Genomic DNA, 13,432 nt, shown 5'->3' on the forward strand with positions numbered 1-13,432 from the left:
CCAGACCCTGCCAGCCACGAGGCAGGGCCACCAGCTCAAGCCTCCAGGGCCCCAGGCATAGGGCATCTCCAAACCCCCCCCCCTCAAGACTCCGAGTCGCCTCCAAAATGCCCCCCCCCCTTGCCTTTGTCCAAATCGAGAACCACCTGCCCCAAGCACAAAATAGGCCGATGCACAGAAAGGGCCAACTTTTATTATCAGGTCAACTTTGGCTCTGGCTACTCGGAGGGGGCAGCTTCAGAGAAGACCGGTGCCGGACCCATGGCCTGATCGAGGTGGGGTCACGCCCCAGGATGACCCACAGGTCTCACAGGGCTGGCTTTTGTCCCCTCCCATCCCTCCTAGCTCCCTCCTGCCGGCCCTCCGGCCTTGCCTGGCCCTTCCTCACCAGGCCCGAGACACACAGCCAGGTGAGGGGGCGGCCGTGCCCAGCTCCAGGCCCCGTCTGGGCAGAGGAGAAACCGGGAAGGTAGCCTGGTGCAGTGGGGCTCAGCCCGGGCTGGGTCAGGGCACCCCGGGGGGAGGGGTCCTGGGGTGCACAGCTGACCGGCGGCCAAGCCAAGCTCGGTCCAAGTTAGTGGAAGGGCTCTGAGCCCTCTGACCCCACTGGCTGCCCTGGGCCACGCCCCTCTATCAGACAGACAGACAGACAGGCAGACGGGTGGCATTCTGAAATCAGGGAGAGGGAACCACAGGAACAGCAGCTCGGTCAGGCCGGCGGCCCGGGGAGCCAGACTGTGAGCAGGCGAGTGTGAGTGTGTGAGCGCTGAGTGTGTGCCGTGGGCAGCCAGGGGGAGGGTGGGCGGCCGCCGCCTTCTCTCCGGCCAGCCGGCGCGCGGCTACAGCCTGGCAGCCTCGGCCAGGCCCACGCGGTTCTCGTCGCGGTCGAACACGGTGTAGTAGCGGCCGATGAAGACGTCCCCCAGGATCCAGAGCGGCCCGCTGGGCGGGGGGATGTCCATGCCCATGAAGCCGCTGAGGCAGATGGTCTTCCCGCCCTGTGACACCTGGAACGGCCAGAGGTCACCACCCGGCCAGCCGGCGCCCCAGCCGCCAGCGCCCGGCCGCTCCTGCCCGGCCGTCCCCTCACCTTGAGCGTGTAGTCCTCTGCACTCAGCTTGTAGTCTTGGCTGCCCAGCTTCAGGGTGACCTCGGGCAGGCTGGACACCTTCTCACAGGGGATCATGTACTGAGGGAGGAGGAGACGGCGCGTGTGGGGGACAGCAGGCAGTGGCGTGGGGCGCCCCTGCGGCCACCCCGGCCTGCACGCCCCGCTCACCTCGCCCTGGATGAGGGGCACGGCCCCGATGGCCTTCTGCAGGTCCCGGACCTCGTCCACGGGGCCCACGATCAGCGAGGTGCCCGTGTCCACGATGGCCTCACAGCCCTTCTTGCACAGGGTCAGGCTGTTGCCCACGTCCACCCTACGGGGAAGTGGGTGTGGGTCCCCAGGGCCACCAGCACCCCCGCCATGCCCGGCCACGGCCTTGGCAGGACATTTTCTCTTTTAGGACTTGCCCGTGAACAGAGCTGGGTGCCAGGGCCCGGGGACCCAGAGCAGGGTCCCAGCCACCACGCAGCCGTGCAGAGAGGAGGGCACCTGGGGCCGGTGGGGTGCAGGGTCCAGCCCGGCCCGTGGCCGCCACCCTCCCGACCCCCAGCGGGGTGGCCACAGCCGGGACTCACTGCTCCATGTGGACCTGCCAGTAGGCCTTGCGAGTGACGTTGAGGTAGGTGAGGGAGCCTTTGTAGTACTTGGAGTCGGTGCCACCCAGCATCAGCTCGCCCCCTGGCTGTGCGCTGGGGTCCCTGGGAGGAGAGGAAGGGACGGTCAGCCCCGGCCACCCTAGGAGGACCGGTGAGACAGGGACAAGCTGGGCCAGGGGTCGGGCGTGGGCAGGCAACCTTTGAAGGCCTGTCAGGGCGGGGCTTTCCTGGGTCCACAGGGATGGAAGGATCTACAAGGGGCACAGAAAGCAATGGAACTTTCTTCTCCCCCAGGGGCGGGGGCTCCAATCCCACACCCCCTGTGGACTGCAGGCCAAGCCCCACGCCCAGCAGGAGACGCCGTGCTCGGGTCTCAGGGCCTCCTGGTCTGCCTGCTGAGAACGGCCAGGGTCAGGCCAGTGGGCAGATGGGAAGGGAATAGTGCCAGGAGCCCAAGGAGGGAACCCAGGAGGGCTTCCAGGAGGAGGTGCCAGACAGCCTTGAGAGTTGAGCCAGCTCATTCCTGCCCTGGGGCTCGTGACCTTGTTCCTTCTGGGCTGTCAGCAATCCAGGGGCCCCACCTGCCTATCACCAGAACCGGCTCCGGTTCTCTCAGCAGAGCCAAGACTCCAGACACACGGCCTGGGCCCCTCCTGTGGGGAAACACAGCTGCCTCATGGGGCTGCTGGCGCCTCCCTGAAAGGGCGGCCGTCCCTGCCTCTACCTGACGTCGGGGGCTGTGGTCCAGCGTGCAGGGAGGACACAGGACCGCCACAGCCCAACCAGCAGCCCCCTCACCCTCACTGCAGCGTGGCTGGGCTGGGGGGAGCCAGCAGCCCCCTCACCCTCACTGCAGCGTGGCTGAGCTGGGGGGAACCAGCAGCCCCCTCACCCTCACTGCAGCGTGGCTGAGCTGGGGGAACCAGCAGCCCCTCACCCTCACTGCAGCGTGGCTGGGCTGGGGGGAGCCAGCAGCCCCCTCACCCTCACTGCAGCGTGGCTGGGCTGGGCGAACCAGCAGCCCCCTCACCCTCACTGCAGCGTGGCTGAGCTGGGGGAACCAGCAGCCCCCTCACCCTCACTGCAGCGTGGCTGAGCTGGGAGGAACCAGCAGCCCCCTCACCCTCACTGCAGCGTGGCTGGGCTGGGGGAACCAGCAGCCCCCTCACTCTCACTGCAGCGTGGCTGAGCTGGAGGAACCAGCAGCCCCTCACCCTCACTGCAGCGTGGCTGAGCTGGGGGAACCAGCAGCCCCCTCACTCTCACTGCAGCGTGGCTGAGCTGGAGGAACCAGCAGCCCCTCACCCTCACTGCAGCGTGGCTGGGCTGGGGGAACCAGCAGCCCCCTCACCCTCACTGCAGCGTGGCTGGGCTGGGGGAACCAGCAGCCCCCTCACCCTCACTGCAGCGTGGTTGAGCTGGGGGAACCAGCAGCCCCCTCACTCTCACTGCAGCGTGGCTGGGCTGGGGGAACCAGCAGCCCCCTCACCCTCACTGCAGCGTGGTTGAGCTGGGGGAACCAGCAGCCCCCTCACTCTCACTGCAGCGTGGCTGGGCTGGGGGAACCAGCAGCCCCCTCACCCTCACTGCAGCGTGGTTGAGCTGGGGGAACCAGCAGCCCCCTCACTCTCACTGCAGCGTGGCTGAGCTGGAGGAACCAGCAGCCCCTCACCCTCACTGCAGCGTGGCTGGGCTGGGGGAACCAGCAGCCCCCTCACCCTCACTGCAGCGTGGCTGGGCTGGGGGAACCAGCAGCCCCCTCACCCTCACTGCAGCGTGGTTGAGCTGGGGGGACCAGCAGCCCCCTCACCCTCACTGCAGCGTGGCTGGGCTGGGGGAACCAGCAGCCCCCTCACCCTCACTGCAGCGTGGCTGGGCTGGGGGAGGGGGGAGAGAGACGTGGGCCTGGCCTGCCCACCTGTTCAGGTAGAAAGAGAAGATGTTCTTCTCCACCAGCTTCTGAGCCATCAGGTTGTCGAAGACGGGCACCACGTTGTTGACGGAGATGCGGGGGTAGGCCATGCCCAGGATGCCGTCAAACTTGGCTGCGATGAAGGTGATGCCCGGCTGCTTGGTGGCCTCCCCGAAGACCTGCCGCTCCACCCTGACGCCGCCCAGGGCCGACACAGCGGAGTTACAGGGCACCTGTGGGCCGCGGAGCGGTCAGTGGGCCACGCGGACCTCAGAGCCCGGCCCCAGGGGACCGTCCCCAGGGTCCTTGTGTTGGGAGGTCACAGCCACAAAACCGAGCTGTCCATCATCTGGCACGGGGAACGGGACAGTGGGGGCGGGAAGAGGGCTGGACACTCTAGGGGGTCAGGCCCTGCAGTCCGGGACGGGTGTACGCTCGGGCAGGGCGGCGGGGCCGGAGCCGGGACGCAGAGGAGGACGGAGGCCCTTGCTCAGCTCTAGCCCTGCCGTCCTGCCTGGGCAGCTCCGGCCCTCAGGCTGGCCGGGAGACGGGAGCCCCATGACAACCCCCCGGCACAGCCAGGCCCGGCTGCAGGCAGACGAGAGAGGAGCAGGATGTGGGGACAAACGGCCGCACATGGTGACACCACAGGGGGGGAGCGTGTTGAGCCACATCCTGCTTCAGGCGCGGAAAGACGCGGGGTGTGTGTCGTGGGGGTGCCCGAGAGACACTGGGTGGGGGAGGAAGGCAGCCCCCAAGAAGCTGAAGTGCGTGGGAAGGTGCCCAAGGGTCCTCATGCTGGCCAAGGGCAAGCCACCATCGGGGCTGCCTGAGCCCACCCATCGTCCGGACGAGGGACAGACCCACGAGCCGCTGTCCCCCCTATAGGAACTTCCTGTGCCTCTGGGGGGGGGGGGCTGGGCTGAGAAGGAACCCCCTTCTTGTTTCTCCTCTTCCCCCCACAACTCCTGAGCTCGGCCCGGAGTCAGCTCCACATCTAGGAACCGTCGGGGGCCCACTGACCCTCCCTTGAGGGTGAGCATGTTCTGCGCTCACCCCCGAGACCCACGACTGCAGGCGGGGCCCCGGAGAGCCACCCCAGCTCCTCTCCTGTGGCTCCTGGTGCCGTCATAACCCTCTGCCTTTGCCCCCCAAGCCTCCCCCGCTGCAGGAACACCCCCCGGGGCTGCCCTGAGCACCCAGCTGGCACCTCAAACCCAAGCGTCAGAAGGGAAACCAGTCCTCCCACGGCCCACCCACGAGCCTCCCCGTTAATCACTCAGCAGGCCCCGCTCCCAGGCCTGCACCTGTGTGCCAGGCCCAGGTGACGACTGGGGTGTTGAAACCCTCGCTGGGTCAGCAGCCCTGCCCACCGGCCCCTCCTTGCCTCCTGGCCATTCCCCGGGGCCTGCAGCCCCGTCCACACTCTCTGCCTCTTCTCCACGAAGCACCCCAGCTCCCCCTCCTGACCTCCTGGCCTTCGCTCGAGCTGTGCCCTCCACTCTCTGCTCCACCAGCGCTGCTGCCCGTCCAAACTCAACAGCCCTCCAGGGCGCTAGCTGAGACCCCTGTCCTGGGGCGGGGCTGAGGGTCCCAGCGCCCTCTCGCCCCGCCACACAGAGAGGTGGGGACACACTCCCCGACACTGCGGGGACACACTCACCGCCACCCTGGGGACACACTCACCCCCACCACGGGGACACTCACCCCAACACCCCGGGACACACTCACCGACACCGCGGGGACACACTCACCACCACCGCGGGGACACACCGACACCGCGGGGCACACTCCCCGACACCCCGGGGCACACTCCCCGACACCCCGGGGACACACTCACCCCCACCGTGGGGACACACTCACCCCCACCACGGGACACACTCACCCCCACCGCGGGGCACACTCACCCCCACCCCGGGACACACTCACCCCCACCGCGGGACACACTCACCCCCACCGCGGGGACACACTCACCCCCACCGCGGGGACACACTCACCCCCACCCCGGGGGCACACTCACCCCCACCGCGGGGGCACACTCACCCCCACCGCGGGGACACACTCACCCCCACCGCGGGGACACACTCACCCCCACCCCAGGGCACACTCACCCCCACCCCAGGACACACCCCCACCGCGGGGACACACTCACCCCCACCGCGGGGACACACTCACCCCCACCCCAGGGCACACTCACCGACACGGTGTCCTGGCTCAGGTACCCGGACAGGCTGCCGGAGCCATAGTGGATGTCGAAGGTCGTCCCGTTCTTCACGTAGGTGCTGGACTTGCCGCTGTTGTACTTGTGGTGGATCCCTGCGCCACGGGAGCCCGTCAGCCTGCCCCCCACGGTGGCCTCTGACCCTCGTGACCCTCAACCTCCACACGGTGGTCAGACTGCCCCTCTCAGGCCCCTGGTCACCAGGCCGCCCTCCCAGGGGCTCAGGACAACAGGCTGACACCCCCAGACTCGGCCTCAGCCTCCGCCCAGCAGGTGGGTGGCCCATGGCGGGCTCCACCCTCGGCCACTGTGGTCCCAGCCCGGGGAGAAGCAGGGCTGGAAGGAACAGGTCCACCTGGAGAGCGGGAGCCCTGGGGCTGGGGCTGCCCGGTGCAGGCGGGCACCGGGAGCAGCAGGCCGCCCAGCGGCTAAGGCAGGGCTGCAGTGCCCACCTCCCAGCCCCCAGCCCATGCCACATCCCAGGACCGGAGGAGACCGGCAAGGCCTGGCGGCAGCCCCCACCACAGGGACAGTGTGCACGTGTGACGTGGACGAGGGTCAGGCGCCCCCCCAGGGCCCCGACCGCCCTGCCTGCTCCCGAGTCCGGCCCCTCCGCCTCGCCCCCACTTGGAAGGGCCCGGGACAGACAGGTGGGCAGGACTTACAGCAGGCGATGTCCAGCAGTTTGCAGTGGATTGACGGGACCCACAGGTTGGAGGAGCCAGTGTCGAAGACGACAGTGAAACACTGTGGGGGGGTCCCAATGCCGATCTCCCCGTAGTACTGGGCCTGGGGGGACACAGGGCCATCAGGGCCAGGGGAGGAGCCCCCCACCTGTCCGCTGTCAGCGTGCCAGACCCCAGGCGAAGGACAGTCAAGGTCCACACCTGCCACCCCTCAGACCCTGGGGTACAACCCCACCCTGCCTGGCCACAGTGAGAGCAGGAAAGACCACCCAACCCCATTTGAAACATGAAATCAGTGGTCCATTCAGAGTCCGGACAGGCTCTGACCACCTCCTGAGCCTCGAGGGGGAAGGGCCTCTAGGGCCAGGGGTCCAGGGGTCCAGGAAGGGGAGCAACTGCCACTCTAGGACGGGGCCACGTCAGGGCCTGACCCTGGGGCCTTAGTTCCTACCCTGCCCAACAGGGCCGAGCCTGGAGGGCTCCCAGGTGGAAGGGTCTGGGTGAGCAAGGGGAGAGGGTACACCCTGGAGGTTCCGAGTCCCCAGTGGCCCAGCCTCTCTGCCTTCACTGCTCTGGGTGGACACACGGGAGCAGGGGCAGGTGAGGGGGCTCCAGTGTGCACAAGGGGGCTGCATGCCCCGCGAGCCTCAAAGGGAAGCCGCACCTTTGGCCCTCTCCTATGTCAGAGAGTGTGGGTGTTCTTGACCTTGGGGTCAGCTGGGGCCCTGCCTGCCTGGGCATCCCCTCCCCCCAGGGATGGGACCTGGGACACCCGCCCCCCGAAGCCTCTCTCCCTGGGAGCAGCTGCTGACTCCGACCCAACAGAAGTGTCCGGATTGGGAAGGGAGGAGAATGACTCAGCAAATGTCCGAGCGTGTGGGCACCGAGGATAATCAGGAACTGGTCAGTAGGTCCTGGGCTGCTGGCCCCCCTCCACCGGCCCAGTCACATGCCTGTGAGGCTCCGGCTTCCTGGCGCGGCCGGGGCTCCAGCCAGCCCGAAGGGCACGGCCACACCTGTCACAGCCCCAGGTGTGAGCAGGGGCTGGAGGCAGCCAGGCTGGCTCCCCAAAACTCAGGTCAGGGGTGGGTCCCCAGGGTGGGTCCCCAGAGCTGGGGGCAGGCTGCCCCGGCCCCAGCTTGCTGTGTGGCTTCCGGAGTGTTCCACCTCAGAGCCTATGTCCCACTCGGGCAGCAGTGGTGCAGGCTGGGCCCCGGCCTTCCGGCAGGATGGGCGGGAACACAAGCTCCATGGGAGCTCATTACACCCTGGCAGCAGGCCCAGAGACCCAATCTCAAGGGTCCTCCGGGGCCCCACCCACAGCCTCTCTCCAGGGACAGGCCAGTATCTGATTCTGGGCTCCTCCACGCCTAGCCGGTGGCTCTCTCGAGGGTGACGCTGTCCCCACTTCCCACAGGGTGGCCTCATAAATGAGACACCTGCCTGGCTGAGCCCAGGGTCAGTGGCCCGCAGGAGGCAGATACATCCCAGAGGTGCCAGGGCCACCCCAAGCTGTCCTCTCAGCAGGCAGGAGAGCCTCAGGCCGTGCAGACCCCAGAGGAGGCGAGAGACCGCCAAGGGGCAGGGGGCGTGTGCCGGAGGGGAAGCTCCTCCCCCCACAGGACAGGTAAGGGCTCCAAACTGCTGGGTGCCGACCCCAAGAGCCTGTCACCAAGACGCAAGCCACGCACACAGAACCGTCCCCACAGCCCAGTGTCTGCGGCCGCCCAGCTGCCCCGAGTGGACACCCCTCCCTCACTCACGTCCATGTAGTTCTTGAGTATCTCGGGGACGGGCCCCCCGGTCACAGCAGGCCCCGCCTGGGCGTATTTTGTAATGGGGCCCTTGGCGATCAGGTTTTCCACGGGGCCCCCCACCTCCGACATGGTCCGGCGGATGGACGTGAACTTGTGCAGTGGGATTCTGTCAAGAGGAGGGGGTCAGGGCTCCTTAGGGCAGTGCCCGCCTCCTGTCTCCCCCCTGACCCTCCACGCCCACACCCACATCCCAGCTGGAGGAAAATGGCCCCTGCTCCCCCACCCCCACCACCAGGAGCTTCCAAGACCACCCCCTCTGGTTCCTGCTGTGACAGTGGCTGGTGGGTCTGTTAGGCGTCAGTGGCTACCTCTCTGCCCAGAGCCTTTAGATGCCCCTGCGCCCTGGTCCTCTAGCCACGCCGTCACCAGACCTGAGGCTGACACGGTCCCCACCTCCCCGCCCTGTCCTCTGTGAGGTGACCAACTTCGGGCATCAGATTGAACTTCAACGCCACCCCCTCTAAGAAGCCCTCCTTGACCACATCACCCTGTCTCTTTCCACTGCCCTCGCCCCACACTGCAGTGACCTCGGTCACTTCTTGCTGACCTGCCACTCTCTCCTCACCACCATACAGACCCCAGAAAGCTAGGACGGCACCTGGAAGGCGGGGTGGGAGGTCTGTGCTTGCAGCCTGTCCTCTGCCACACCTGCCCCATGGTGCCCGGTGAGAACACCCTTCCCTGGAGCCCCTGACTCGCAGTTAACAAGCCCAGCCGGGGTGGTCTTGGTGGTCTGCCCTTCATGGGGTGGAAGTCAGGGGTCCTGGCTGTGATGTGCATGGGGCTCTGCCATCAGAGCAGAGGGAGGGGTCCCTTCCTTCACTCCCCTGGGTCCCTGGCTCCCCTGGCTCTGAGCTTGCTCCCTGTTGCCATGGTGCAGGAGGCAGGACAGGAGAGCAAGGTTAACCACTGGGATGAGATGTCTCCCCAGCCTGAAGACTCAGGAGTGCAAGACGACGGCCATTACCAGCATGCCAAGGGCGTGCTCCAAAAAAACCGGGACTCTAGCCCAAGAGCTGGCAGGCTGGGGGAGGGACACACCTTCCAGCAGCCAAGGAAACTGCAGGCATCAGTCCCAGAGGACCTGGGCGCTGTGAGGGGCTCAGAGAAGCCAGGGACTCCCCTCCCTACTGCTCTCCTTTCCCGTCCCCCCGCTGGGGAGGTCTGTGGGCGGGGCTGGAGCAGGCTCACTGCTCCAGTTGGGGCTACTCACCCCCAGGCCACAGCCCACGGAGAAGCCCACGCAGGGCAGCCTGCTGGCAAGGCTCAGCCCCACTCGGCCCCCAGCCAGCTCCTCGGCCTTATGACCTCACCCACCTGCCCACGGGCAAAAGGCCCACAGTCCAGGTGGAGGAATTCATGCTCAGGCCTGATACAAGGGGCCCCTAGGGATGGGTGGGGCAGAGGCAGAAAAGGGTGGGCTTGCTGGGAGAGCAGGATTGCCTCTCAAAGGTGGGAGAATGGGGGGGGGGGGAGGAAGGGAAGGGGTGTGGGGACCCTCCTCAGCCTGGCTGGCCTCGCATGGCACAGCTTCAGACCAGGCCTGGCAGTCGGTGACCTTACCTGGCACAGGGGTGCAGGTCCCTGGGGCCTCGCTGGGTCAGAGCCCTGCCCCCCCCCCCCAGGCCTAAGGCGACTCACGCAGACCCTCTCCTTAACTAACACCCTTCCTGTTTGTTGGGCATCTGGGCTCTGTAAGGTGGCCCGAGGGTCTCCCAGCCCATGGCCTGTGGTAAGATCCCACGTGACAAACCAGCGTGGGCAAGTCCAGTTCACAGATGGCCAAGTGGAGCCTCAAGTGGCAAAATGCCCTGCCCAGGTTCAGGGGCCTCCCCGGCAAGCACCGGGGGGGGGGGGGGTCTGCCCACTTCCACCAAAGGGCCTTGAGCACAGACACCCCATCCGGCCCCACCCGTCCTGGGGGTGCTGGTCAGCCGGAGTGGCAGCCACCCTCCGTCGTAGCTACTAGCCCCACAGGATGCAGGGAGGGGTGTCACCCGGCTGCGGGAACTCGAGCGAGCCCTGCGCCCCCAGCCGCGCCCGAGGGTGGCCCTGCAGGAGGCCGCGCGGGATCCCGGCTCGGGTGGGGCGCGCGGAGGTCACCGGGGGCGCGGGGCTCCGAAGCCCGGGCGCCCGGGACGGGCGGACCTCACCTGATGAGCGCGGCGGCGGGCGCAGCCAGCAGGCCGAGGAGGAGCAGCAGCAGCAGGCTGGAGGGCTGCATGGTGGCGGCGGCCGGGTCGGACGGAGCGGGGCGGCCGGGTCACAGCAGATCTCCCCGAGGTCGCCCGCTTATAGCCGGGATGACGGCGCAGTCGGGGCGGTCAGCTGACCGGCTTGTTTGCAACGGGGCGGGTCACGTGCGCCCCGGCCGGCGTGCGCCGAGCGGTTCTGGGCGGGGCCACGCCGGCCACGCCCCCGGCTGCGGCCGGCGCTCCCGGCCCGGGCATGCGCACTGCGCTCGCCGGGGCGCGCCCCCTTGCCCAAAATGGGCCGGGACCAGCGTGGGCGCTACGCGTGCCCGGCGAGCACGGGCACCCACCCGGCCTGCTCCAAAGGGGCCGGGGCCTGGACCGCCCCACCCTCCCGGGCCTCTCCAGCGGGGCGAGACCCTGGGGTCTTGGCTTTTTCCTGTCCCAGCCCCACGGGCTGCGCACAGATGAGATTTCACACTCCCTACCCACCCCACCCCCCCGGATTCCAGGGCGCCCACTGCTCCTTCACCTGCACTCTCCGCTGGGGGCCCCTGTCCCTCCCACTCCTCCTTTGTCCTGGGAATGTCCAGGGACTGACTCTGGGAGCTCCAGCCACCTTCAGTCTCCTCCAAGTGTCCATAACCTGTCCCACAACTCTTCACTTCCCACCTCCCCAGAGCAACACCTGGCCTGGTACTGTTCAGCTACCCTGAGCCCACCTTTCTCTGGGAACCCCCAACCTGGCCGCAGCACCGTCCCCTCCAGACTCCGACTCAAAGTGAGGAATCAGGTCTCCCAGCTCCAGCCGAGCAGGGCCTGGGGAAGGGGGCCCTCCGCTCCCACCAGGGCTGAGCTCTCCAGGACTGACCGTGCACGCCTTGTGGCCCCATTTGGTGTCTGGAGCTGAGTTCACTGTCGGAGCAGAGGGCCCGCTCTGTCTCCAATGCCCAGTACCAGCCAGAGGAGGCACCGGCCTTAACCTTAAGGAAGACAGGAGTCTGGACAGGCCATTTTAGAGAAGATCGTGTCAAGAAGGAAATTAAGTGGACAAATGTGCTAGAAAGTGACCACTGTCACAGAGACATTCATGAGGTTGGCAAGGTCACCGGAGTGTGTGGGCAGAAGAGGAAGTGTGGATGGTTGGGGGTGGGTAGGGCAGTGGCAGCCGGTTTGATCTGGCCAGGAGCCAGGCTGAGATCCCGGGCTTTCTTTTTAAGACAACGGCTAAGAAGGGACCCTCTGGTGGCCCAAAAGGTGGAGAGGCCCCATTCTCCTGCAAAGACTGCTTGTCATTACTGTTCCTCTAGTACAGAGTGGGACCTTCTCTCCCTGCGGTTCCCAGGATTCCCCAGCTCCTAGAGCAATGCCCGGCACATGGTGGGTGCTCACCAGGTATGTGTGACAAGGACAGAGGGATGCTCCCGGTCCCACAGGTCCTGTGGGCTCAGGGGTCCTTCCCTGGTGGGCAGCACCATGGGACTTGGCTGCAGGATCTGGGACCCAGGCTGGGCCCGGCCTCTACTGCCCAGCGCCAGACAGAGCCTGTGGCCCCTTCCGATGCAGCCTCTCTGGCCTGGGCCCTGTGTTCCCCAAGTAACCCCGTGGCTTCGATCAGGCACCTAAGGGGTCTCTGCTCTTTCACAGGCCAAAGCCGCTCCCCCTCCACATCAGTTACCCCATCAGAGTCAATCACAGTGATTGGCCAGAGGGTCCCCGAGGGCCCTGTCCCCTATGCTCTGCCACATGTGGCACAGGGCCAGAAAGAGGTGCCCCTTGGGCCACAGGCAGTGGACCCAACACAGAACTGCAGGGCCTCTTTGACCTCTGACATGCTCAATCACCTACTGGCCAAGGGGCCCAAAGACAGGCCTGGTGGGAAGAGGGCTTCCTATCAGGAGTCAGCACCTGACTCCTGACCCCTGGCTCCCATTGAGTGAGGACCAGGGTCTGGGGACTCCAGGGAGAGAGCCAGGGCCCAGGAGGGCAGGGCCTTCCTGGAGAATCAGGGAACGAGAGGGGGTTAGAAGCCACTCCTCTTGGACTCCCCTCAGACACCTGACGGGCCACCTGTCCCACACTTGATTGTCCAGCCCCTGCCACGTGCTCTGGGTGCTGGGAAGTCACAGGACCGACACAGGAACCCCTCCCTCGTGGAATGCATGCTCCAGACGTCACACGGTCTTCTGGGAGGAGACAAGTGCCCCGGAAAACCATGGCAGGGGAGGGACACAGAGTGTGACAGGAAGGAGGGTGTCGCAATGGGCGAAACCTCATGGGAGCACGCTGGTGGGTCAGTGCTCGAGGTCAGAGATGGGGCCTGCACGCTGGTGGGTCCGTGCTCGAGGTCAGAGGTGGGGCCTGCACGCTGGTGGGTCAGTGCTCGAGGTCAGAGGTGGGGCCTGCACGCTGGTGGGTCAGTGCTCGAGGTCAGAGGTGGGGCCTGCATGCTGGTGGGTCCGTGCTCGAGGTCAGAGGTGGGGCCTGCCCGGGGTGTGTGTGTGTGTGTGTGTGTGTGTGTGTGTGTGTGTGCATGGGGGGGTCAGTCAGCTGAGCAGAGCACCGGGAGGGGAGGGGAGGGGGGAGATGAGGTCAGAGGTCAGAGGGGAACCACTGGAGGACCCTGCTTTGGGTCTGAGAGGAAAGAGCTCAGGATCCTGGTCAGGAACAGTCTTGGGGGGAAGGAGTAGGAGCCAGCCAGGCCGGGAGGCCATGGTGGCCTGAACTGGCCAAGCAGGGGCGAGGGGGCCTTGAGGCACAGGGTCAGCTTCGAGACACACTTTCGAAGCAGGGCCAGCAGGCTTCTCTGGCGGGTGGGGGCCAATGGTGTGTGCCGGCGGGGTCCTTACGCACTAGGAGTCTGTCCGCAATACCCTGAGCAATGGGGTGTTATCGGC

The 13,432-nt window shown here is 66.8% G+C and overlaps 1 protein-coding gene across 1 annotated transcript; it reads right to left on the bottom strand.

Moving 5' to 3' along the window:
- Positions 1-171: 171 nt before the first annotated feature.
- Positions 172-10,683, bottom strand: CTSD (cathepsin D). The gene is made up of 9 exons (XM_066374538.1): positions 10,497-10,683; positions 8,290-8,449; positions 6,506-6,629; positions 5,817-5,935; positions 3,626-3,852; positions 1,687-1,809; positions 1,280-1,424; positions 1,091-1,189; positions 172-1,007 (listed from the first exon to the last, which is right to left on the bottom strand). The coding sequence occupies exons 1-9, from the start codon at positions 10,565-10,567 to the stop codon at positions 840-842; spliced, it is 1,236 nt and encodes a 411-aa protein (XP_066230635.1). The 5' UTR covers positions 10,568-10,683; the 3' UTR covers positions 172-839.
- Between the last annotated feature and the right edge of the window lie 2,749 nt (positions 10,684-13,432).

The sequence above is a fragment of the Saccopteryx leptura genome, chromosome 1 (assembly GCF_036850995.1).
Source record: "Saccopteryx leptura isolate mSacLep1 chromosome 1, mSacLep1_pri_phased_curated, whole genome shotgun sequence".
In the NCBI taxonomy this organism is placed as follows: domain Eukaryota; kingdom Metazoa; phylum Chordata; class Mammalia; order Chiroptera; family Emballonuridae; genus Saccopteryx; species Saccopteryx leptura.